Below are 27595 nucleotides of genomic sequence, written 5' to 3' on the forward strand. Positions count from 1 at the left end.
CTATGTAGTTTCTTAGATTTCACAAATTTTCTTTTGCTCTCTCTAAAAATTTCCCATCTTACTGACAAATAAAAATATATGCAATTGTATAACATGATGATTTGATGCATTTCGTAAGTATGCCTTAAGGTTTTGTTCAAACACTAATTAAAGAAGTATGGTGATTTTTATGTTTCTTATTTTTGATTATTCTTATTTTCCCATTATTTTCTTTTTCTTAGTCTCCATGAGAATTTAGTAAATATACTTTGATTTTTTAAAAAATTAATTTATTTTTACACCCACTTCCCAGATAGCACTCTCCCATAGTCTCCTTCCCCCCACTAGAACCCTTATACTCTGATATCCCTGCTATTGTCTGCTGTGTTGTTGGCACCTCCATTCATTCCCCACTACTTGCCTTTCTGGTGAATCTAATCAGCCTATCTAGAGGTCTTTGTTTTAGGAGGGTCAGCTGTTCCTCATCTAGCAGCAATCAGTTGTCAATATTCCTTTGGATAAGATTGGGGTCTGCTGTTCAATTTCCTAGTTCTATGCTGCGTTACTATCTGGGAATTCCTTTGGCCACCCTGGCCAACAACTCAAAAGAAGGTATCGCCTGTCTGGTATTGTTGCTTGTTATGTAGCCTTTAGCTATACATATGGACTCTTATGAAATTATATTGGCCCCTTTAATCTTTGGTTATACTTTCCTTTTGGGTGTTGAAGGCCATGCAGTTGGACCAGATAAACTGGTTTATTTTTACTCTTAAGGTCGTTTGAGGATCTGTTCCTCAGGGGTCACATGTGCTTGGGAGGATGCTTTGATTTTTGATCATTCAGTTAAGCATAAAATACACCTAATGTTTTGAGGTTTCTTGTGTGTGCGCGTGCGTGTGTGCATGCATGCGTGTGTGTGTGTGTGTGTGTGTGTGTGTGTGATTAAAAATAAGATTTATTTGTGCCACCAATTTGTATATGTGTGTATGAGTATGTGTGTGTGTTGTGAGTGTGTGTGTGTGTGTAGTTCTTTACTAAGTATGGAGCAGAAAGAAAATGCAAATATAAACTTTACCAGTGAGTTTATGGTCTTGTAGAACATATAATGTCACATAGTGAAAATGCACGTACCAGTAAATTAATTATATAGTAGGAATTTGAATGAATCATGGACATGATTTGTGTTTCAGAGAAGATAATGCCCATCTGTGTAGAGAGTGTAGATGTGAACCGGCTATAGTTTTCACAGGTTTGGATGATATTTGGGCATTCTGTGATGTGGGATCAGGATAGGGAAGCAGTGGAATACCAGTGCAGTGTGCTGTTTTCCTAGTAAAATCGCTTGATCTGACTGGAGTGCAGGAGGATAGAACCGAAAATAACTTGGTGTGCTGTCTTCTTTCTTTTATGTGCATCTCTAGTTTCTTGTTCTTGCTTTCCTTGCCCCTCAGGATATGTGTAGCAGAGGACTTTTGTCTTTAGGTCTCCCTTCCTTTTTAATTTCAAGCTCGGTGCAGGCTCCTTGACTTAATGATCACTTTTGTGTGTGTTTAGCTTTGACTTTTCTCCAGAATTTTACTGTCACAGTTGATCTGTTGGGATCTCCAACTCCCTTGTCTTAGACACTAGCAAGCCATATTGTCTACTCTGATTTTCCTTTCTAGAAAGTCTTATGCTGAATCCATTACTGGCTCCTTTGAAGAAGCCACTTCTTGTTCTCTCATGAGTCAGTATTTTTATTGGGCAACATCACCTTCATACACCTTGTTTTCAGTGCCACAGTCTCATCTTCATCTGCTTTCTTGGCCTTTTCTCTGAGCTGTTGAGTGTTACCATTATTTGATTTATTACCTGGTCTGAGAGTTGCTATTCTTTTCCTCCTCTTAAACCCATCTTGACCATTATTGCTTGATAAAAACATTTGAGAATGTACTTTGTTGTTTTCTCACCTGTTTAAAAACTTATATTGGATCCGCATAGTCCTGTGGTCTCAAACTTTAATGTATGCCAGAATTACCAGAGGACTTGTCACAATACATGGCTCAGCCCACACTCAGTTTCTGATTCAGTATGTTTAGAATGAAGCCCATTTGCGGTTTTAATAAGTTCTCTGGTGATGTTGATCCTTCTGGTCCAGTGTCTGTGCTCTGAGACCCATTGCTATAATCTACCAGGTACAGTCTAGACTTCTTAGTTTGACATTCCTGGTCTTTTTGTTTGTTTGTTTTTGAGATAGGGTCTCCCTGTAGCCCCAGCTGGTTTGGAACTCTCTATGTAGAGCAGGCTAACTTCCATCTCACAGAGATCTACCTACCTTTGCCTCCTGAATACTGGGATTAAAGGTGTGTACCACCATGGCTCATTCATAGTCTTTAAGTTAGGCGTAACGTAGCTTTCTCGCTGTGGCCATTTACTGTGCAGCTTCTTCATGTTCTCTTTACTTTTCTACTAAGGTGAACTGTTTACAGCTTTTTGTACAAACCCTAGCATGCACAAGACTGGGTTCAATCTCTGGCATGGCAATGTATAAGCACCTTGTAAGACTGATTTCAGTTTTAAGATTTAGAACAGGTAGACCTACGCTCCATGTGTTTTTCTACATTATTCTTCAAAGTCAAAGCAATCCTTTGTTTTACACTGTATTATCACATGGTATTTCAAGGTTTATAATTAGGTTGATCTAATTTCCAGCTTATTTCCTTCATGAAATTTTCTCCTTTGGTTTTATCTGTCCCACACTAGTTACATAGCACATGTGCTGATGGCAGAAACTAATCTCTTTCTGTAGGAAAACTGTCAGCTGAGAAGCCACCGTTCCTTAAATATTGATAAAAGATTTTCAAATTCAAAGCAGTGGGCTATACTTACTATCCTGAGCCTCACTGGTAGATCTACTTGAACCCCCCCCCAATAAAAGAAGTGATAAAGACACTTGAAAATTATACTGTGTTACAAATTAGTAAGATCTTTTAATGATTAATTCTCTTAAAGATCTTGAGAAATGAACAATACATTTAGAAGAAAATATCTTTTTTCCTGCCTGTATAAGAAAATAAATTTCTTTCTTTACACTCACCCATTTATTTGTGTGTGTGTGTGTGTGTGTGTGTGTGTGTGTCCATCCATGCATGTATGCTCACATGCCTACAACTATGCATGTGTGAAGGTCAGAGGATAACTTTCAGGAGCTGATTCTCTCCTTCCACCTGTGGGTTCCTTGGATTAAATTCAGTTTTCATTAGGCCTGGTGGCAAGTACCTTTTCCCACTGAGCCATCTTGCTGACCCTAAGTTTCTTTAAATCTTGACTACTTAGATCCTCTTTTTAAATTTTTTAAAAAATTTCATACATATATACAGTATATTTTGATCATGTTTATCTACCACTACCTCCCTCTAATTCCTTTAGTGCCTCCACTGTTTTCATTATATATTTTATATGATTTAATATAGAAATCTTAGTTGTACAGTTTCTGCGTTTTGAAAAATGCATCTACCACCTGGATTTAAGATGTAGATATTCTATATCAAAATATTATCCCATGGTATATAAAATATCAAAATAATATCAAAATATCAAAATATTTTTGATTCTCACATTATTCTTCTGTAGAAGATGATGGAGAGAAAATTTTCTATTAGTTATATAGGCACCAAGTATAATTGGGTAGTAATTTTCTTCTAACTCTGCATTTGTAGCTTATGTCCCATACTTTGTGGTGTGTTTAAAAATCTGCCAGTCATCTAATCCTAACCAAAGATGTGAGAATTGGGGTAGAAAGGCTTTTCTGTCTCACTATCAGAGCTCATGCAGCCATAGACTGCATTGTGTCTGGAAACTCTTCTCTCCATATTGTGGATTCCCTGGTTTTAGTATACCTAGTTCATAAAAGTCAACTTCCTTGGTTGATTTCATCTTCCCTTATAATTATGCTTCTTTCTTGCTCTGTCAAAGCATTCTATAGTAGAGATTTTGTACTTTTAAGTTCAAAATTCCATCCTAATTAATGGATGCAGAAAAGGGCACGTATTGACTTTCGGTCTAGGACCAGTCAGGTATAGTTGCTTATACATGCTCAGATGCCAGTTGTGAAAACTCTCTCCTCTTAGCTCTCTTCTTTGTTGGCCATATTCTCAGGATGGCTGTCTCTGCATGGTGGCCGGGTTGCCATTAACAGTTCTGAGTCAAATCCTACTAGTTGTAGCTTTAGTGAGCAGGTTATTTCCAGGTGGTTCTGCACAGAGAGCGAGATGCATGTTGGTGCTATGTGATCACATGCCCCCCTCCAGCCATCCACTGTGGGTACAGGAATAGGGATATTTTGCTTGGCCTGGTTTCCTTAGTCCACACATACTGAAACCTTTGCAGAGGAAAGGAGCTAGGAGTAAAAATACAGTTTCACAGTTGCAGTAGTGTTCATAATTATGACTGAATTAACAGTAAACTTTTGACGAGGCGTGGTGGTGCATGGCTTTAATCCTAGCACATGGGGGCAGAGGTAGGTAAATCACTATGAGATAGAGGCCAGCTGAGATGGTCTACATAGTGAGTGAGACCTTGTTGAAAGAAAGAAAGAAAGAAAGAAAGAAAGAAAGAAAGAAAGAAAGAAAGACAGAAAAGATGCTTGGGAGGACTTACAGTGAATACCGCAGCCCCAATTTATTTCAGTTCTGCCTTTTATACAGAAGAACTCAGTTACAACTAGGAGGGAGGAAGGAAGGGAGCCCTCCAACCAAAAAAAAAACAAAAAACAAACAAAAAAAAAAACTTCCGTAAAAACTTCTTTTGAAAATACTTTTATTTTAGAGGGACTGGAGAGTTAGAAAGTTTTCAGTTAAACTTGCTTAACATTAGAATGGTTTTTCTTTGGTCAGAATTCATTTTTACTAATAGAAAATAAACACTTATTCCAGTTTCAAAGTTTCTATACTTGAAGTTGCTAATTTAAAAAATTAATTTAAAATAATCTGCTTTGAATAAGGCAATGAAACTGTGGCTTAAAAATGTATTTAGCACCATTTGCTCATAGGTCTTTCAGAATTTGTTCTTAAAGTGTCTGGGAACTTGCCTGTCCATAAGATACAGGAGTTGCTGAGCTGCACGACACAGCCTTTCTGAACAGCCAGTGGGACACTAAGCAGTCATCTTAAGAGGAATCAGTGAATATTCAGATATTACAGTGGTCCCCTCTCCTCCACTTCAGCTCAGGAGGAACATGTGTCTAAGCAGCGAGGTATGAGGAGTTAGGCTGTTTTTTATCGTTAGGCTTGGTTTTTATAGCTAGTGTGGTGGTTTGAATGAAAATGTCCCCCATAGGCTCCAAGTGTTTGGGACATTTTGTCCCCAGATGATGGTGCTGTTTTGGGAGGTTTTAGAAGGTGTGGCTATCCTGGAAGCACGTCACTGGGGATGGGCTTAGAGAGTTCTTAAGCCTTGCCAGGTCTCCAGTTACACTCTTACTTCCTGTGCCTGTGTGATGTGAGAGCTTAGCTTCTGATGCTCCTGCTCCAGCCACCTCCAGCCACCATGCCTTCCTGCCATAACTGACTGTAATTCCCCTGGAACCATAAGCTCAAATAAACTCTTCCTTCTGTAAATTACTTTGATTAGTGTTTCTATCACAGCAACAGAAAAGTGACTAATACAGCCAGTAACAGTAAATTTCTGGTACAGAGACAATTGATTTTTAATGTCTTACAATTTTATTTTAGGAAATTCTGTAAATAGTTTGCATTAGTTTAATTCACAAATTGCACATATAATGAGATTCTCTACTCTAGCTAAGGATCAATTGTTTTTGTATTCTACTAATATATGTACACATATCTATGAAAATCATAGTCTTAAAGCACGCTTAGAACACTGTATACCTATTTTGGTTTGATTTTTTGTTTTATTTTGGCAGTGCTGGGGATTGAACCCAGGGCCTTGAGCACGCTAGGCAGGTACTTTACCCTGAGCTACAATCCCGAGGCCCCTAAGCCAATATCTATTTTAACAAAATGTCTATAATTAGAAGCAGCTGATGAAACTAAATCCAAAGGTATGACAAGATGCTCCCTCTCACTTAAACTGTGTTGTCTAAAAACCAGGATGTTTTTTGCTGATAAAAGAGGCAGTCTTAAGTAGTTTGGGAATGCCTTTATTTTCTGACATCGTTGGATAAGTAAGGTAGTGCTGTACTTGTTTATGTAGGCTTTCAAAAAAAGTTAGAAATTGTAATTAGTGCCATCACCATGTGTGTGTGTATGTGTGTGTGTGTATGTGTGTAGAGGGAGGCTTATTGGGGTAACATTTCTTACAACTCTAGTCTTTGATTAATGGAAGATACTTGTTAACTTTTTGGAGACATAAAAGAGACCTATACAATAATGAACATAGAGTGGTAGTGATAGTTAAGCCACAGTCTAATGAGTAGACACAGTCCACACAAGGCATTTGTTTTGTCTCTTTGTAGAATATTATTTTTCTTTGTTCTTTAATCTCTTTACATTGCTTTTCACCAATTTAAGATGGAATTGCTTTTCCTTCCCTGCTCATGATGCACAACCCCACACCAGGCCCCCAAATAAGGCCAATTAGCCATGGATGGAAATCGGCAAAGCTTTGAGCCAAAACAGACCTTTTCCCCTTCTTGGGTGGTGGTGGCTATGTACCAGGGACTGAACCCAGGACCTCATGCATGCTAGGAAAACTTCTACAACTGAGCCAAGTTCTCAGCCCACAGTGTCTCAGGTATTTTCCTACTGTAGCAGAAAGCTAGCACTCTTTTTAGATAAGTATGCTTATCTATTATTAGATATTATATTTTTCTTAGCTATTATCATTGTTCTTTGTTATCCTAGTTTTTGATACATTAACTACAATGTGGATTTTTTTAAATCCAGATTTGTCTTTTTTTTTTTTAGCTTTTGAGACAGGATCTCCCTGTAGACTAGGCTGGCCTTGATCTCACCAAGATCTGCTTGCCTCTCTGCCTCCTAAGAACTGGGATTAAAGGTTTGTGCCACCATGCCATCTCAGATTATCATCAAACTTATTTTCTATTTAGTGCCTCAAAACTTCCTTAGGATTATCAATGTCTTTGGTTATTTGAGATTATATTTAAGGATAGAAATTCCAGAAATTACTTTGTTATGATGTTTTTATGTTCTAAATTATGGATTGTGATTGTTTAAAAATTTATTTATTTTTATTTTATGTGTATGAGTGTATTGCCTGCATGTATGTAAGTGTACCTGTGTCATGCAGTGCCTGCGGATGACAGAACAGGGTGTCGGATCCCCTGGAACTGGAGATACAGATGATTGTTAGCTGTCATGTTGGTGCTGGGATTCGAACCTGGGTTCTTTGCAAGAGCAGCCAGTGCTCTTAACTGCTAAGCCATCTCTCCAGCCCAGACCATGATTTTTTATCTCACATTTGTTTTTTATTTTAAGGTAGTTGTAATAGTCTTTTATTGATGAGTAAATTAATATAATTAAAAGGACCTATATTAAAATGATGGGTATAAGATTTGATTTTTCATTGAGAACTAGGTATTGTTATTATGTTTACATGTAGTGAAATAAGGGTATTCAGTGGTTATGAAGCTAGTGTCCAGTTTCTCATTCCAAATAAACTGCTAGTAGCCTTTACCGAGTGTACTTCAGGAATACTTCTGAGATAGTCTCAGATCTGATTCCATGTATCTGTCTAGAATACTTCCATCTTGCTTTAAGGTCTTTATTGTTGAACTTAATGCATGTATATGTTAACTTATGTAGATGCCCATGTGTATTGTGTCCTCTTCCATTCTTCTGAAAGCCTGCCCCATCTCTCTCTTTATATTCAGTGTTAATGCTCATGATGTTTTTCTAGAACACTCTTTTTATGTTCATTGCAGATATGACCATAATAAGTATGTTAGTTAGAGTTCTGCTACAGTAACAAAATACCTGAGACATTGTGGTGGGAACTTTGCTCCGTGGTAGAGCATTCCTAGCATGCGTGAGGTCCTGGGTTCAGCCCCTGGTACACAGCCACCACCCCACAAAAGGGGAAAGGTTTATTTTAGCTCATAGCTTTGTTGATTTCAGCCCGTGATTGGTTGGCCTTATTGTTTTGGGCCTATGGTGGGTTGTACATAACGACAGAAACATGTGGTAGAGGAGTTCCATTTACCTCACGGACAGAATGAAAATTCAAGGGACTGAACTATAATAGTCTCCTTTACAGTTATCTCCCCAAGGACCCTAGACATCCCATCAGTCCCTACCTTTTAAAGGTTTCTACTGCTACCTAATAGGCTAAGCTGTGGGCTACGCCTTTAATGCATGAGCCTTTAGGGAACATGAGATCAAAACCATAGCAACAAATTTTGTAAATAACACCATTGCAGGTATAGTGGTGCATATCTGTAAACCCAGCACTCAGAAGCTGAGGCAGGAGAAATGCTACTTTGAGGCCAGCCTGGAGTATAGGGACAAACCTTGTTTCAGAAAACTAAAATCAGACCAAACCAAAATCATTATATCATCTAATTGGATAATTAAACTGTTTGTATTTAATTAATATATCTAATTAAAACCTAGGACTGTGCAAACATAATACACACTACTGTTCTCAGTGATAGGAACTAGAAATAACTTGTAGGGCCTTGCTAAATGACATACTACAATACACCATTGCTGGTATTCTGCAACTTAGAGTTCTGGTTGGTTAGCTATTTCATATTTTAAGCTTTCAACTGAATGTAGTTTATACATTTTTATGATATGAAACAAATTTAATTCTGTAGGAAAGTTAAAAACTTCTTAAATGTGTTAATACTCATATCTATAAAACTATATAACTATGGTACAATTTATAGAACATGTTTCAAATTAGAAATTTAAATTTCTTCTTAACCATCAATTTAAATTGGGTAGAAATGGTATGGATTTTAAATTTTAATTGTGTGTGTGTGTGTGTGTGTGTGAGTGTGTGAGAGATATGCTTGCTTGTGTGTATGCATATGGATACCAGAGATCAATGTTGGGTATCTTCCATCTTACTCTGTTGCTCTGGACTGACTAACTGTCTGTCTGTCTGTCTGTCTGTCTATCATCTAATTATTCATCTATCCATCTATCCATCGATCGATCGATCCATCCATCCATCTAGCTATCTGTCTAGATATGTATCTATCATCTATTTATCTATTTTTTCATTGTGAATGATACTTCAGTCATTTCTGTTTACAACAGAAATTATGGGAATTCCAAATTAACATCCTTGTCTGTAAGCTTCTTATACACACCAGAAAACGTTCTACCTTGGGCTCCATGTTATTCTGTGATTTGTCTAAATAAATCTTCATGAACTGGCTTCTGTCCAGTTTCCCATGGATTCTCTCTTGGCTATAGTTTCTTTTGGGAAGACCAAGTCATTAAGGATGGGATTGTGCACAAGAGTCAGGTTGTGGCTCCTGGGACACTTTTACTTATTTTTTGTTTGACTTTTTTAGGACTTGGATTTTCTCTAAGAATTTAGTTGAGGAGCTGGAACAAAAATTAGGATAGCTTTCCATCCACCACCAACCTCAGTTTCTTTGGCAGTGTGATGTTGAGTTCCTGCAGGAATACCTTAAGGTCTGAGTTCATCGCCACCTCGAGCACACCTGGGAGATTCAGACTGAACTGATCCAGCTTGCTGCCTTTGGGCATCAGGATCATGGCACTCAGCTGAATATGGTTTTGTCCTTGAAGAGAGCAGACTGAGGAAGAAGTCCAGCTCTTAGGGGAACTACTCACATTCTTTGACTGAAGGAAACAGGCTCCACATATATTTTGAGACAGGGTCTCCCACCGAACCTGGAGCTCACAGTTTCAGCCACATTGGATGGTTATTGAGCACCCGAGATCTGCTTTTCTCCCCACCCTCAGTTCTGGGGTTATAGATGCATGCTGCGGTGCTGGACTTCAACGTGAGTGCTGGGAATCTTACTCAGATCCTTATGCTTATTCAGTAAACACTTTATTCACTGAGCTATCTCCATAGTGTCTCCCCAGATTTATACACCAGAAATTTAACCTGCTGTGGAAAAGTGTTGAGCGGTCAGGCTTAATAGTTGTTTATGGTCATAAGTTTTATTACCTAAATGTTTTATGACCTAAATGTTTTAATGTGGGTGGTCAAAAGGACATAAGGAATAGACCCGCTCTTGGCATATGACAGTGCAGCACAAGGGCCTTCATCAGGTTCCAGCCTCTGGATCTTGGACTTCTAGCCTTCAGTATTATGAGAAAAGAAATTTCTTTTCAAATTACTAGTCTTAGGTACTTGGCCATAGTGGTATGAAACTGGATTAAAATAAACTGTTTTTTTGGGGTAGAGGATTGTTAAATATACTGAGCAGTACCTGGCTTATCTCTATGGTGTTCTAGGTATTATCAGGCAATGTTGTAGTAGATCCAGGTACTATCTCTTTCTCTAGAAGTAAGTTTTGTCATTTGGGTATGTATTACTTATGCTAATTGGATAGTTTAACTTAAGTGATTGCATGGGTATTAATTTGCGTAAATTCCTGGATGGCAAAAAGACAGTGAGTATTTTGGTAAACAATTCTGTAATCTGGGACAAAGCCTAATGGTAGATTTTTGTTTTTTTTTAGGTGTTATTTTATTTTTTATTTTACTCATATGTAAATGTACCTTGTGTTTTCAAACCTGCTGAAGCCAGAAGAGGACTTCAGAGCCCCTGGAACTGGAGTTATGGACAGTTATTAGCTGCCCATGTGGATGCTAGGAACTGAACCTGGGTCCTTTGGAAGAGCAGTTAGTGCCCTCCAAATTGGTATATCTATCCATAGATTAGTGCAATTCTCAGACCTCATCACAGTGGATGATGGTGAACTCAGAAACTCACAACTGATCAGTGTGCAGAGAATAAATGTGGCATGCTAAGCATAAATGGAATAGCTATATCACCTCCCCCACACCAGTGCTCAGGAGCCATTGCCAAAGAATGGGTGAGGAGATGCAAGAGCCAAAGGTTTGGGGGAGGATGAAAGTGAAACAGTGTCTCCTAGAGCTGACAGGACTGCTGCACTCACGAACTCACAACAGCTGTAGTTGCCTGCATAAGACATGCACAAGATCAGTCCAATCAATATTCTGCATGGAGGAGGGGTTCATAGCCCCTACTCCTAATTGAGGAGCTATTGATTGTTGATGGCTTCTGGGGGAGGGAGGCTCAGTTTTTTTTTAAAGGGTGTGACTCCTGCTAGGTTGACTGTGTTCAGTGGATGGCTTCACACCCATGAGTATATGGGCAGCACAAATTGGACTTTGGTTTATTTTTTAAAAAGTGGCATGAAATTTGGAGGGGGTAGGGTGGTAGTGGTGGCTCTGGGAGGAATTATGGGGAGGAGTGGGAGTGAATATGATCAAAACACATTGTATGAAGTTCTCAAAGAATTAATAAAAATATATAAAATTTTATACAGATTAAAAAATTATTTTATACTAAGTGAGCTCTAAGGTATCTTCCTCATAAGCTTTTTCAGAAATTGCCTTTTTAGAATACCTTTGATCTGTTAAGTACAGATTTAATACACACACACACACACACACACAAACCAAACTCATTCTTGAATTTCTAAAGTATCAACTACCTAGACTATCACATCTTATTTTATATGGAAAGTAACTTATTCTGAACTATATTAACCACAAAATTGTACTTTTGGGTTATTAGTGTTCATATGGTGAAGAGAATTTCCTAGGTTGTAATTTTCATATGTATCCCATAAATGAAACAGTTGCTATTTGTTCCAGCTGACTGGACCGTTTCCAAGATTGATTTCCTCTCTGCTCTGTTCATCATCATGGTTTTCAGTGTATATTTTCTCTCCAGCTCTTGGACCTTTTCCAAGATCGAGACAGTTTTTCTAAATATCTAAGTAGGAAAGATTTTTTTGCCCTCAAGTATCTCTCCTGGTTTCTAAAGCTGTCAGTCAGGAAGTGTAAGAAAGATGGCATGAGGTAGTAGATGAATCAGGCAAGTGCACATTACTCCTGTACAAAAAGAAATTGGAAAAAATAGAAGACACAAATCATTGCAACAGGATACATAAATGCTAAGATCAATCTTATAGATTAGTGCTTTCCAAGCTACTAATGATGTAGGACCAGATTTTTAATTTCCAGTCTCTCTGTTTTTAAAAAAAATTTCTCTATTTTTATTTTATGTGAATGAATGCTTTGCCTGCATTGTAAGTCGGTGCACTTGTGTGTTGTGCAATGCTCATAGAGGCTGGAAGAGGGCATTTGATCCCCTGTAACTGGAGGGCAAGACCATGTGAGTGCTAGGACCCAAAACTGGGTCCTCTTTAAGAGCTGCCAGTGCTCTTAACCAGTGAGCTATCTCCCAGCCTGAATTTCTAATCTTTATTTATTTATTTATTTATTTATTTACCACATGATTAGAAGAAGCATTTCCTTACAGCTTTAACATATTCAATAACAATTTCCAGAGCAAGATACATCTTGTTCAAAAGTTGTGGTAAATTTTTAGGTTCACAGTAGAATTAATAGTTACACAATATTGAACTCAGTATAAACCCTGTAAGACATAAAAATTGAATGAGTTTTTACCCTTTAAAGAAGATGTTCATTTCATTTTAAGATATGCTGACCCTAATTTTAAAAATATTTAAAATGAAGAAAAGATGTAGTGGTAGGAGTGTGAAGACAGTCTTTTCTGGTTCTGTCTAAATCCTCAGAGAATGTGGAAGGAAGAGAGAGAAAAGATGAGATGTGAGCAGATCCTTGGCACCTGAGTATGGATATAAAGTCATCAGATAGATTTCAATGGTAATATTTATCACATCTACTAATAAATATGAAGTAAATTTTTATGCTTCACTCTCAAATATAACTCATTTTTTAAAAATTTGTTGATTTATTTTGTGTGTGTATCATACAGAACATCACAAATAATCTTATTCACCTATATACCCATTTCCAAATGGCATGCTCCCATAGCTCCCCCCCCGCCAAACTGGAGCCCATATACTCTCTCATCCCTGTTACTGTCCACTGTATTGTCAGCACCCCCAGCCGTTCCCCAGTGCTTGTTCATCCCTGAATTTACTCAAACTATCTAGAGATCCTTGCCCCAGGACGATCCTCATCGAGCAGCAATCAGTTGTCAATATACCTTTAGATAAGATTGGGGTCAGCTGATCATATTCCCAATTCTATTCTGGGTTACTGTCTGGGAGTCTCTTCGGCCACCCTGGCCAACAACTCAAAGGAAGGTATTTTCTATCTGGCATTGTTGCTTGTTATAAAGCCTTTATACATATGGACTCTTAAAAAATTATATTGACTCCATTACTCTTTGGTTTCACTTTCCTTTTGGGTGTTTAAGACCCTACAGTTGGCCCAGATGAACCAATTTATTTTTACTCTTAAAGCCATTTAAGGATCTGTTCTTCAGGGGTCACATGGGCTTGGGAGGAGCCCCTGGCTCCTTTCTTTTACCAGTTCTGTCTGTGTGGAGATAAATCAAAGGTCCTGCTTGACCATGGCTGGCTTCACTTGGAAGCATATAGGAAATTTTTCTTCTGTGTTGACCCTCTTTGTAGACTGGACACTGGTTCAGGTCCATCTGGCGAGGTCTCCATGGCCTCCTTGCTCAAGAGGACAGGTGACTCACCACAGTTATAGGACATTTTGAGAGATGCTCATACTCCCCTGGAATTTAGTTGACCTAGAAGGGAAAGGAACAAAATTAGTGTAGGCCTCATAGTATGGCTGTTAAGCATCCAAGAAGGTTAGTTCACCAGTCTGATACTTTTAATTACCATGCCCCATGTAGGTAGAGCTTGGGAAAAGACCAAATGCTCTCTGATAAATCTTGCCTAGACATATACTACATTTCTTTGATCTGGTTGTATGTATAATTTGTCAGTAGGTTGTTGGCCTAATATGGTTCCCTTCTGGTTTTCTAAAACTAGCTAGGCATTATTTATCTCTTACATTGTCTAACCCTTCCACCATGGTTTCTCCATTTAGGGTGCCCCTGTTTTTCCCATTTCTCCCTTAGTAATATCCTTCTCCTATGGTCCCATCTCTCTGAGCTCTTTATCCCCTGGATTCCTTGTATAACCTCCCCTCCATCCCTCCCCTTAAAATAACCCATTTTTATCCACACCTTCCTTGTTAACACCTGTTTTCTACTGTTCTTTTTTCAGGTTCTTTCTTCATTTTTATCCATATCTCCCTTATTAACACCTTTTTCCTATTGTTCCTCTATTTCAGGTTCTTTCTTTTCCTTTACCTCCCTTTTTTCCTTCCTTTATCCTGGTTCCTGTAGTTATGTCTGGATACATATTCACCAGAATTTGGTTCTAGGATCCACATATGAGGGAGAACATACATTGACTTTTTTTCTGAGTCTGTGTTACCTCACTTAGTATAACAGTTTCTAGTTCCATCCATTTACCTGAAAATTTCATGATTTCATCTTTCTTTACTACTGAGTAAAACTCCATCATATAAATGAACCACATTTTCATTATCCACTTATCAGTTGAAGGACACTTAGGTTGTTTCCATCTCAGCTATTTTGAAAAAGCAGCCATAAACATGGATGTACAAGTGACTGCAATAGGATGAATTCTTTGGGTGTATGCCAAGGAGTGGTATAATTGGGTCAAATGGTAGGTTCATTTGTAGTTAAATTTTAAGAGTTCTCCACACTGCTTTCCATACGGGTTGAACAAGTTTGCAGTCCTACCAGCAGTGGATGAGCATTCTCCTCTCCCCACATCCAACATTTGGTATCATTTGTTCTCTTGATCTTATCAGTCTAACTGGGATGAAATCTTAAAGTGATTTTAATTTGCATTTCCCTAATTACTAGTGATGCTGAACACTTTTTAAGATGCTTCTTATCCATCTTTATTTCTTCTTTTGAGAACTCTCTGTTCAGTTCCTTAGCCTATCTTTTAATTGGGTTACTTCCTTTCTTGATTCTTTGTTTTCTGAGTTTGTTATATATTCTGGATGTTAAACCTCTGTCAGAGGTGTGGCTGGTTAAGATTTTCTCCCATTATGTGGGTTTTCTCTTCACTTCCTTGGTTGCTTCTTTAGATGTACAGAAGCTTTTTAGTTTAATGAGGTCCCATTTGTTGATTCTTGACCTTGTTTCCTGAGCAATTGATGTCTGGTTTAGAAAATCCTTTCCTAAGGTTGTATCTTACAGGTTATTACCAATGTTTTCTTCTTACAGTTTTCAGAGTTTCGGGCTTCACATTAAGGTCTTTGATCCATTTGTAGTTGACTTTCATGCAAGGTGAAAGATAGGGGTTTAGTTTCATTCTTCTACAGGTGGAGATCCGGTTTTGCCAGCATCGTTTGCTAAACATGCTGTCTTTCTTCCAGTGAATGTTCTTGGCCCCTTTGTCAAATATCAGGTGGCTGAAATTGCGTGTACTCATATTTGGGTCTTCAATTTTGCTTCATCGATCTATGGGTCTATTTTTGTGCCAGTATACCATGTTGTTTATGTGACTATAGTGCTGTAATACAGTTTAAAGTCTGGTCTAGTAATCCCCCCAGCATTGCTCTTAGTGCTCAGGGTTGCTTTGGCTATCCAAGGTTTTTGTGCTTCCATATGAATCTTAGGATGATTTTTTCCAATTCTTTGAAAAATGTCATGGGGATTTTGATTGGCATTGCATTGAATCTATAAAATGGCTTTTGGTAGGATGGTCATTTTCCCAATATTAATTCTACCAATCCATGAGCATGGGAGGTTATTCCATCTTCTGAAGTTTTCCTCAATCTCTTTCTTTAAAGAGTTAAAATTTTCATTGTAGAGGTCTTTAACGTCTCTGGTCAGGTTTATTCCGAGATATATTATTTATTTATTTTTGCAGCTCTTATGAAGGGGAGTGTTTCCTTGTACTCTTTCTCTGACTGCTTGTTATTGGTATAGAAAGGCTATAGACTTTTGTAGATTAATATTGTAGCCTGCCACTTTACTGAACATGTTAATAATTTCTTGGAGTGTTGTGGTGGAATTTTTGGCATCTCTTAGATATTATCATATCATCTGGAGAAAGGGATAATTTGATCTCTTTTTTCCAGTTATTACTCCTTTTATTTCCTTCTCTTGCCTTACTGTTCTTGCAAGAGTTTCAAGCACTATGTTAAAGAGCCGTGGAGATAGTGGGCATCCTTGTCTGGTTCCTGATTTTAATAGGAATGCTCCATTTAGAATGATGTTGGCTGTGGGTTTGTTATATATGGCTTTAATTATGTTGAGGTATGTTCCCTCCAGTCCAGTTTCCTCTAGGACTTTGAACATAAATGCATGTTGAATTTTGTCAAAGGCATTCTTTACATCTATTGAGATGACCATGTAGTTCTTGTCTTTGAGCTCATTTATATGATTTATGATGTTTATTGACTTATATTGAATCATCCTTTCATCTCTGGAATAAAGCTGACTTGATCATGGTGGATGATCTTTTTGATGTGTGTCTGTATGTGGTTGCCAGTGTTTTGTTGAGAATTTTTGCATCTATGTTCATTAAGGATATTGGTCCATAGTTTTTTTTTTGTTTTGCTTTTTTTTTTTTTTTGGCTTTGGTATTAGAGTGATGCTGGCTTCATAGAAGGAATTTGGGAGTTCTTTCTCCCCTTCTTTTTGAATAACTTAAGTAGTATTGGACGTAGATCCTCTTTAAATGTCTGGTAGAATTCTGCTGTAAATCCATCTGTTCCTGGGCTTTTTGTATTACTGTTTCAATTTGCTTATGTGTTATGTGTCTGTTTAAGCTGTTAATCCTTCTTGGTGCAGCTTTAGTGGTTCCCATGCTTTTAGATATCTGTCCATTTCTTTTAGGCTTTCAAATTTAGTAGCATATAGGTTTTTAAAGTATTCCCTTATAATATTCTGTATCTTTCTGGTGTCTGTTGTGATGTTTCCCCTTTCATCTCTGATTTTGTAATTTGGAGGTGCTCTTTCCTTCTTTTGGTTAATTGGGCTAGCGGTCGGTCAATCAAAGACCTAGCTCTTGGATTCATTGATTTTTTATTGTTGTTGTTTTCTTTGTTTCATTAATTTCTGCTCTGATTTTTGTTAGTTCTTCTTGTCTACTGGGTTTGAGTTTCATTTGTTGTTGCGTTTCAAGTGTCTTGAGTTGCAATATTAAGTCATTCATTTGTGTTCTTTCCGATTTTTTGATGAAGGCACTTAGAGCTATAAATTTCCCTCTAAGGACTGCTTTCAACATGTCCCAGAGGTTTTGTTGTGTTGTATTGTCCTTTTCATTTAGTTCCAGGAATAATTTTATTTCTTTCTTAATTTTTTCCTCTGACCCATTCATCATTCAGGAGTGTGTTCTTTAATCTCCATGTGTTCATGTGGTTACTAGGGTTTCTTCCAGTGTTGATTTTAAGCTTTATTGCATTGTGGTCTGATGGAATGCATGGAATTATTTCAGTCTTTTTGTATTTGTTGAGGTTTGTTTTATGCCCCAGTATATGGTCAATTTTGGAGAAAGTGCCTTGGGGTGCTGAATAGAAAGTTTATTCTTTGGTGCTTGAGTGAAATATTCAGTAGATGTCTGTTAGGTCCATTTGATATATAGTAGTATTTAATTTAGATGTTTCTCTGTTAATTCTCTCTCCTGTTCACCTGTCTAATGGAGGCAATGGGGTTTTGAAGTCCCCTACTATTAATGAGTTGCGATTAATCTAGGTCTTAACGTCCTGTAGTGCTGTTTTCATGAAGTTCGGTGCACCAGAGTTTGCTGAATATATGTTCATGATTGTAATATCTTCTTGGTTTATTGTTCCTTTGATCAGAATGAAGTGGCCCTCTTTTATCTCTTCTGATTAGTTTTAGTTTAAAGTCTATTTTATCAGCTATTTGAACTGCAACACCTGCTTTTTTCTTATTATCATTAGCTTGGTATATTTTTTTCCACCCTTTCACCTTAAGGTAGTACCTGTCCTTGAAAGTGAGATGAGTTTCTTGCAGACCATGAAAAGATGGGTTTTGTTTTTTAATCCATTCAACTAGTCTTTGTCTTTTGAATGGGGAGTTCAGTCCATTGATATTTAAAGTTATTAATGATAGGTGTCTATTGAATCCTGTCATTTTTATTCCTGTTCACATTCTTGATACAGCTGTGCATTTTCACAGTTATACCTTCATTGAATTTCTTTCCATAACCTCTTGGGTATAGTCATTTCTTTCTTCAGCTCTTTGTATTGCTTCAAAAACTCTCTGATGGTCTGGTTTTGTAGACATGAGTTCTTTCAGCCTGTTTATGTCATGGAAGATTTTTCTTTCCCTATCGACTATAATAGACATTTTGACTGGACAAAGTAATCTGGGTTGGTTTCTATCGTCGTTTAGATCTCAGAATGCTTTATTCTAGCCTTTCAGTCTTTCATAGTTTGCACTGAAAAGTCAGCGGTAATCCTAATGGGTTTTCTTTTACATGTGATTTTTTGTTTTTCTTTTTGTCAGCTTTCAGTATTGTCTCTTTGTTCTGTATGCTTAGTATTTTTACTATAATGTGCCGTGGAGTGTTTGTTTTCTGGTCCTGTCTGTTTGGTGTTCTATATGCTTCTTGTATTTGTGTGGACATGCCTTTCTTAATTTTGGGAAATTTTCTTCTACAATCCTGTTGAAGATCTGTTCTATACCATTATCTTGAGATTCTTCTCCTTCTTGTATGCCTATGATTCATAAGTTTGGTCTTTTTATGGTGTCACACATTTCTTGCATATTCTGTTCTTGTGTTTTCTTATATTTTTCACAATCTTTGCTTGAGTGGTCTAATTCTTCCACTTTAATCTTCCAGTCTTGTTATTCTGTTTTCAGTTTCATTCATCTTATTGGTGAGGCTTTCTCCTGTTGGTTTTAATTGGCTTACTGAGTGTTTTACTTCCTTCTCCATTTCAGCCTGAGTATGCTTCAATATTTCTAGCTCTTTTTTCAATTCATTCAGAAGTTTATTCCTATCTTCCTTCAGTTCTTTGATTTCTTTGTGTGTCCTTTAAATTCACTGAATTCTTTTATCCTGTTTATAGTTGTTTTTTTGAGTTCCATGTCCTTTGTTATCTCTAGGGGGTTCTTCATTGTACTCCTATAGAGGACTATTGGTACCTGGTGGGGATGTATTATTTTGGTTTTTCATGTTATTATTTTTTCTCTGTGACTTTGACATGTGAATTTCTTTTGTAGTTTCTGATTCTTATTAAGTGTAGGTCTGCCTCTTTTGTAATATTTATGTGCCTCTATGGTTTACTTGTTGGACATGAAAAGCTGGTTTGTCTAGGCTTCAGGTTCTCTGTTTTGATTTAATATTGAAGTGGCCAAATTCCTTTCATCTTCAGGAGTTCCCACAGAGGCCCAAGCAGATGAGAATCAGATGCCTTTAGGCCTTCTCTTAAGGCCTGTATCCCTCCAGAATAGATGCTGCCCTTAGGAATTTGGGGGCTGGGCTTGCCTGGGAGCCAGGCCCAGGAAAGATTCTGGTCTCAGGAAGCTCCTGGCTGTGCCATCCAGGGATGCAGTGGGAGGTGGGGGTGGGAAGAGGCCCCGAGGGCTCCTGTGGACTTTTGGATGGACCTGGGCTGGTCTGGATACAAAGGATCAGGAAGCAGTGGGGATTCTAGGCTGAGAAGTTAGCCCCAGTGTCTGGGGTGCCAAGACAAGAAATGGGCCAGTACCCAGGTTATGAGGGGAGCTTCGAGGGTGAATGAGGCTTGTGGAATCAAGATGCGGCAGGCTGCAGGACCCCCCTCAGGGGGGTGTGTGGCTGTGTCACCCAGGGAAGCAAAGGTAGGTGGGGGTGGGACCGGGCCCCAGTACCAGGAAGCTGGTACCAGGAAGCTGGTGGCTGTGTCACCCAGGGAAGCAAAGGTAGGTGGGGGTGGGACCGGGCCCCAGAGGGCTCCTGGGGACTGCAGGGAGGAAGTGGGTTGTTCTGAATGCAAAGGATCAGGAAGCTGTGATGGCTCTGAGCGGAGAAGTTAGCCCTGGTATCTGGGGTCCCAAAACAAGAAATGGGCCAGTATCCAGGCTAGGAGGAGAGATGGGTCCAGGGAGCTGGGAGGGTGAATGAGGCTGGGGGCATGAAGGTGCTGCTGGACTTACCCAGGAAAGGTGCTGCCACCAGGACACTGGACGCTGTGCTACCCAGGGAAGCAAAGGGAGGTGAGGGTGGGCTCTTTTTTCGTTGTTGTTTATTGTTGTTCTTTTGTGTTTTGACAAGGTCTCCCTAGTCCCAGCTCACCCAGAAGTCACTATGTAGACCAGGCTGGCCTCAGTCTTAGAGAGATCCATCTGCCTCTGCATCCTGAGGGCTGAGATTAAAGGCATAAGATACCATGTCCAGTCTCTTTCTTTAAAACATATTTTATTATTTTTATTTTATATGTGTATTTTGCCTGTATGTGTGTAAGTGTGCAGAGGCCAGAAGAGAGTGTCAGATCCCCTGAACTGGGGTTAAAAATGGCTGTTAGGTGCCATGTAGGTGCTGGAGGTCCTCTGGAAGAACAATAAATGTTCTTAACCACTGAGCCATCTTTCCAAACCCCCAATTTTCAGTCTCTTAAGAAAGGGTCTGTATAATAAACAAATTTACTGCATTCTTGGCTTAGATCTTTTGAAAGTGTCATATAATTTTTTTAAAGGTTCCTAAATAGCTACTCCCAATTCATTCGTGTGTGTGTGTGTGTATATGGCAGGGCAGAATTAGTGTGTGGATGCTGTATTATACAGCTATTAAGTAGTTAGTATAGAATAACTCTGGTCTAAACCAAAATTTTTTCTTGTCTGAGATGATGTTTATTGTATATATAAGGCAGATCTAAGCTTATGGGTGGGGCTCTGGGGACTGTACTTTATATGTTTTAGATTTCTGAAACAAATCCTACGAAAGTATGATCTACTTTTGGAACCAGAGAAAATTCAATACAGATGCCGATTAAAATAGCAAAGCAATAAAAATCAGAAATGTTGAGTTATGAAGCACAAAAATTAAAAAGTCTTATTAGTTTCATATAATTAGAATAATGAGTTTATTTGGAGGATGTGTGAGGAAATAAAGCCCAAAGGATTGTCAGGGACAATGTTGATAAATGGTTTATAATCCATTAAATACTTTACTTTTGAGTTTTTTGGACAGTTGAAAAGAAGTGATACAGATCTGACTGACTTTTAGCAAAGATTAAATTTTATTCTCTCTAATATTTTAAAGCATCATTAATATAGGATACATAAGAGTTATAAAATATGCTAGTTCTGACATCATAGTCAAATATCCTTTAATTATAAATTATAGCTTAAAAGGTAGCAGAATACAGAAATAGGATACCGTGATTGATATTAGTATTAGTGATGATTGGAAATATCCTGTGTAATATTGAGCAATAACTATGTCTGTAGCCATGGTTGGGACTGGAGTCTCAATTCTGTTGTTCATTATTTTAACTGTGGGAATGTTACTAAACATCTTTAGGCCTTGGGTCCTTTTTTATAAAATGGAAATAGACAGTGCTTTCTATACAGGACATGGCATATAGGTTAGAAACAGTAAATCAGAATGTGTGTTTGTGTGTGCATACGTGTGTGTGTAGTCATGTACATTCTATAACTTAGAAAAATTATCTGGTGAATAATGAACATTGAATAAGTATTTTTACTACTGCTGCTATTGTCATAAAATGAATTGGACAAATGAAAAAAATGACTATAAAATATCAAAAATGTAGTAGTTATCTGAAAAGTCACCTACTGCATATCTCTTTTAGTTTATCAGAACTAAGGAACTTTAATTATATCTAACTTAGTACTTTCTCTTTTATAGTTTATCAGAGAAGATATGAAATATAAAGATGCTACTAACAAGCATAGCCATCTTCACAGAGAAGATAAACATATAACTGTGGAGGACTTGTGGAAGCAATGGAAAACATCAGAAGGTAAGACTGCTCTTGGGGTTGGGAAGCCTTGGCGTCTGTGCTTCTGCCCTGCTTAGCTGCTGGAGGCTTGGTTAATTGTTTTATAGAGATACTATGAAACTGTATTTCTGTGAGAGTATTTGCATGCTAGCACATTTCCCATTTTTGTTTTTGAAAAAATCATTTTAGATTCATTGTCTGTTTTTAGGTCTACACTAAACTGCATAAGAAAGTGTCTGTTTGAGCTCATTGTTTTGGCTTCTAAGTGGCATTATTACGGACATTTTTATCAAATAATATACGAGAACCTGAAGTTTTCTTCATGTGCAGAATAGTATCTGAAGTCTTTACCAGGCCAGAACTTTTAAGTCCTTTATGAACCCTTGTTCACTCAGGCTGTGTTCCATGACTCCAGTGGAAGCCTGAAACCACAGATAGTACCACATGCACCTTATGCGTACTAAGTTTTAAAAAATATATACGTTTCTTCAATAAAGTATAGTTTTTAAGTTAGGTATAGTAACAAATTAACAGCACTAACTAATAATAAAGTGGAGCAATCATAAGAGAAAGTTCTGTGAATGAATGTGGGTTTTTTCACCTCACAGAGCAGGTACTATATACAGCATGTATATTCTAGACAGAAGACTAAGTCTCATCCCAGCTAGACAGCACAAGATTTTGTTAAACCCCTTAGAGCAGTCATTTAAAATTTATCAGTTGTTTGTTTCTGGGACTTTCCATCAATATTTTTCTCACTGTGAAGGACACACTGTCCGAGTTGCTTTCTATTGCTGTAACAAACCCTCTGAGCAAAAGCAACTTGGGGAGGAAAGGGTTTATTTGGCACACACATTCCAGCCACCTTGAAGGAAGCCAACATAGGAAGCTCAAGCAGGAACCTGGAGGTAGGAGCTGAACTGCAGGTCATGGAGGACTGCTGCTTACTGGCTTGCTCCTCTGGCCTGTGCTCAGCCTGACTTCTTAAACAACCCAGGACCACCTGTCCACAGTGGACTGGACCCTCCCATATCACTCAACAATGAAGAAAATGTCTGACAGACATGCCCAAAGGCCAACCCAATGGAGGAAATTCCCCAACTGACTTTCCCTCTTCCCAGGTGTGTCAACTTGACACTGGAAGCCGTGCACAGGGACTACTGATGTTGCATGATAAAATTGTGAAATTTGTTTTTTTCTTTTCTGTTTCTAAGTTATCCAGCTATTCTGTAGACAGTAGTTCTTTAGGGCAATAAAGCTTATAACCTAGAGCCTCAACTTTAGTGAGTAATTCTGGGAGTCTATTGAAATCTAGAAAGTTTCTTTAGTATAGTTTTTTATTTTTATTTTATTTTTTGAAGCAAGGTCTCCCTGTAGCCCCAGCTGTCCTAGAACTCCCTATGTAGACCAGGCTGGCCTTGAACTCACAGAGATCCGCCTGCCTCTGCCTCACGAGTGCAGGGATTAAAGGCGTGTGCCACCATGCCCAATTAGTATAGTTTTTAATGTCAGTTAACAAAAATATTTCTTTTCTAGTATTTCTATTCTTTTATGAATGTCAACTGTGTTGTGACACTGTTTTTCTCTACAAGTTTGAGTAGTGAAACTAAGAGGCTTAAATAAAAAGCACAGATAAATAAATCCCCTGTTTACTAGACTCTCAGAGGTAACATTTGGAAATGGGAGAACACAGGAACTATCTTATCTATGCTCAATATTTTTCTTAATCTAGAACATTTTTAACTTGTTTAAATTACATGTATATTTGTTTGTTAAAATGTTTTTATTACATTTATTTACTGGGGGGGTGTATACATGTCAGGGTGCATGTATGTAGGTTAGAGGACAACATTGCTTCCACCTTGTGTGTTCTGGGGATCAAACTTAGGTCCATAGACTTTCTTCAGGGTTGGTGGCAAGCCCCTTTACTAGCTGAGATATCTCCCCAATCCTGCACACTTAATTTAAAAAAGGCATCTGTTAAAATACATTGAGGAAAGCCCAAAGAAACAAAGACCAAAAGGAAAATCATTGATTTAAAGATTTTATAGGTTCAAATAAAATCCGTCTTAACCCTTTTTTTACACCATTTAAAAATTACAGGAACTAAGAAAGGACTAGAAATAAATGAGTATAAATTTCATGGGAAAATGTGATAGGATTGGAAAACTCAGTAGCAGACCGTATGAAACGTAGCAGTGTGTAGATCTGACTAAAGGAGTTGGGGATCTGTTACGTGGTCTGTTGCTACTAATGTTTCTTTTAGTTTTCTTTTAAAAAATATTTTATTGTTTTTATTTTATGTATATGAGTATATTTCCTGCATGCAAGTAAGTGCACTCTTGTTGTTCATTGCCTGCAGAGGTCAGAAGAGGGTGTAGGATCCCCTGGAACTGGAGTTACGAGTGGTTGTTAGCTGCCATGTGGGTGCTGGGAATCGAACCTAGGTCCTCTGCAAGAGCACCCAGTGCTCTTAACTGCTGAACCATCTTTCTAGTCCCTTTTTGTTTTTAAAATGTGGATATGTGGTTCACTGATAATCTGTTTAACTATGTTTTAATGAAGGAAGATATATTTGGCATTTTAATTCTGGTTCATCCACTGTCATCTTTCACTTGGGCAAGTGCACTAACTGCCTAACTGGTTTTCCTGTGTATGTATGATAGGGGATTTCTTCTTTTTTAAATCACCCCTTCTGTTTTCCACTCCCCACTTTTCAAAATTAATATGCAAAGTGATGGGTTTTATGATGACATTGTCATACATTTCTGTCTTTATACTTTGTTCTAATTAATCTCCCTGCTACATGGTGGTGGATTGTTAAATTTACTCTTTTCACAGTTTTAATAATTTTAGTATACTTGGGAAAAAGACTAGAGCTATTAATGTGTATAAATGCAGAGGTCATGTACAAAGTAAAAGACTCAAAGAGGAGCAAGATGGTGATCTCTATCATAGAGTTAAAGGGAGGGACACTTTTTTCTCATGGAAAGTGAGGTGACCCAAGAAATCATCTGGAATAGAGTTGTATTGTTATGCAAATGAAATTGCCTTGTAAGAGGCTGGGGACTAATTTGGCAGCATCCTGAACCTCTTTTCTTTGGAAAAAAAAAATCTTTTCCAGGCAAAAAATGTCAGAAATGCCTCTGCCTTCATGTTTCATTTATTTTTACTAATGTACATAGCTGTAGGCTTGTAGCCTTGGTTTTACAAAAGTACAGTTTTTCATAGACTCCCGCAGAGATCTATTGTTTTCTTTTAGTAACCACCTTGAAATATGCCAAAGGAATGTATTCATGGGATGTTTTATTCTTCCATATTATGTGTTGTTATTTACTCTTCACTTCACAGAGTAATCTATTTAAGATATAAATTTGAACTGCTTTACAATCAATAGTGGCTTAGAGTCAAAAAGCCAGACTGATACCTTGGTGTTTCACAAATGTACAAATACAGACATCCTTTTGGCTAGCTCCCTTGTCTCCTTTGTTAGAGTCTTTATCAAGGGCTGTTTCTCCTGTGTGGTCTGCTTCCCTTACACCCTTTTTCCTACTCTGGGACTAATCATCCTTCATGTTTTGTTGTTTCCAGTTCATTTATCACCTTGTAAGATATTATAGAATTTTTTTTATCACATTTATTCTTCTCTAATGGCTTAGAGAGAAAGGGCTCTATTTTGTTGATTACTAAATCTCAAAATGAGAGGACTCTGTTCTCAAAGTCTACTTGCTTTCCCACCCTAGTAACTTTGTTTTAAATAAATCTTCTGTAATCTGTGAGAATGTTTCTGGTTTGTTATTTTGTAGTTTAAGATTTTTCCAAGGTGAATAGCTTGTTAAAGCTTCTTTTTCTTTAAGCTTTCACTTCAGTCTTTCTCTCCTTATTTTATGTTGTGATAGAGAGGTAAGTTGCTCCTAAGCTCAAACTGTTTGTTAAGGTTATCTGTACTGGCTTCTTTTCTGAGTCTTCCCCCCTTGCTTTCTTAGTGGGGTAGGCCTGGGAGAAGCAGTCTCTAGGCTCCTGTTGGCATAGCTGCCTGAAAGGGAAAGAGAAAGCCTCTTGGAGGGTTCAGACACTCTAACCTCACCAACAAGTTTTATAGAGATGCAGTTATTAAAGTGTATTAAAGTGTCACAAGAGACTGAGCATTGCTGCTAGGGCAGTACTGGGGCTGTATGTGCCGAACATCCAGGGTTCTGCTTTATCACTTTTGCTTCTGTTAAGATTTATCTTGAAAAATAAACAGTTCTTTTGAAAAGCTTTGAAAACTGCTGGTAGTAGATACTAGAATGAACATCAAACGTATTTAGTTCAATATTGAGTAGTTGAATATACAAAAATGTGTGTTTGGCATATACACATGTACCTTCATTCTTTGTCATTTTTGTCTATCCAGTGGCTAGAACACTGCCTTTTTCTGTGTGGTATTCGATAGATGGTTTTTACGTGATTTTAAATGTAGTGCCTGTTGAACATTGACTGTTTCATGACTCAGTTCATCAAATATTTTAAGTTCAGACAGTTATGTTATATTTTAATACATGAACTTCTGAAAAACATTTGCTTTACAAAATTATGAATTTAAAATGACAGTTTATGGGAAAAAATGTAGGAGAAGTAAGCTACCCAAAACCTATGCTGCTTTGTCACCTAAGCATTAACAGCACTAATGAAAATACTGGTACTTATAAAAAATTTTTTAAAATTGCTTATCAATAAACACTACAGAGTGTCCAGGAATTTACATTAGAAGTGATAAGTGAAGGTAATTTGGTAAAAGTGAATACTGTATTGGGTAGGATTGAGGTTGCTTTCTTAAAAGTGAAGAGAAAGGCACAGTGAACAAGATGACAACTGAAAAGTAAGTATTTCCAAGACAGGCTGTGGCCAGAGTGAGCTAAGAGGAGAGGGGCAGAGAAACACCCTTGGTGTGATGGGGAGTGTGTGCTGTATCTTTTTGTTGTTACTTGATAGGTTATGGTAACCAGTTGAAAGTACTTCATATGACGTATGTCATAATTCCCTAATTACAAGTTGTGTACAAATTAATCCATGTTATAAGAAAAACTCTATTGCATGTGCTAAGCAAGCATTGCACTGGATCCTGGGGATTGTGGTTGAGTTAGGCATGGGTCTGCACTATACCAAACAAACTGCTGAGTAGGAGAGACAAGTAAGTGATTTCAGCACAAGGTTGTTGGTACAACAGTACAAGGAAATTCCCTAATTACAAGTTGTGTACAAATTAATCCATGTTATAAGAAACACTCTATTGCATGTGCTAAGCAAGCACTGCACTGGATCCTGGGGATTGTGGTTGAGTTAGGCATGGGTCTGCACTATACCAAACAAACTGCTGAGTAGGAGAGACAAGTAAGTGATTTCAGCACAAGGTTGTTGGTACAACAGTACAAGGAGTGTGGAGATGGTTCATGGAGGGGAGGTTATGCATAGAATGTGGAGTTTAACATAGACCATGAAGGTTGACCACGAGGTTTTGAAGAAAAGGAAGATTATGTGAGAGAGGACTTGTGGGTAGAGAGGATCAAGATACAGTATATATGTATATGAAACTGCCAAAAACATTTTAAAAAGCAAAAAAGAAGGAGTATTATAAATTATAGCACTCATGGTTCCTTCTTTACTTGAATATTTGC

The 27595-nt window shown here is 37.8% G+C and overlaps 1 protein-coding gene across 1 annotated transcript in view; it reads left to right on the top strand.

Moving 5' to 3' along the window:
• The window catches only part of Stim2 (stromal interaction molecule 2), a 178007-nt gene that overhangs the window by 95663 nt on the left and 54749 nt on the right, over positions 1–27595 (top strand). The window contains 1 exon segment of the mRNA XM_029565545.1: positions 21845–21959. Coding sequence (XP_029421405.1) covers positions 21845–21959 — 115 coding nt within the window.

This window comes from Nannospalax galili, unplaced genomic scaffold (genome assembly GCF_000622305.1).
Source record: "Nannospalax galili isolate Female #2095 unplaced genomic scaffold, S.galili_v1.0 scaffold777, whole genome shotgun sequence".
In the NCBI taxonomy this organism is placed as follows: domain Eukaryota; kingdom Metazoa; phylum Chordata; class Mammalia; order Rodentia; family Spalacidae; genus Nannospalax; species Nannospalax galili.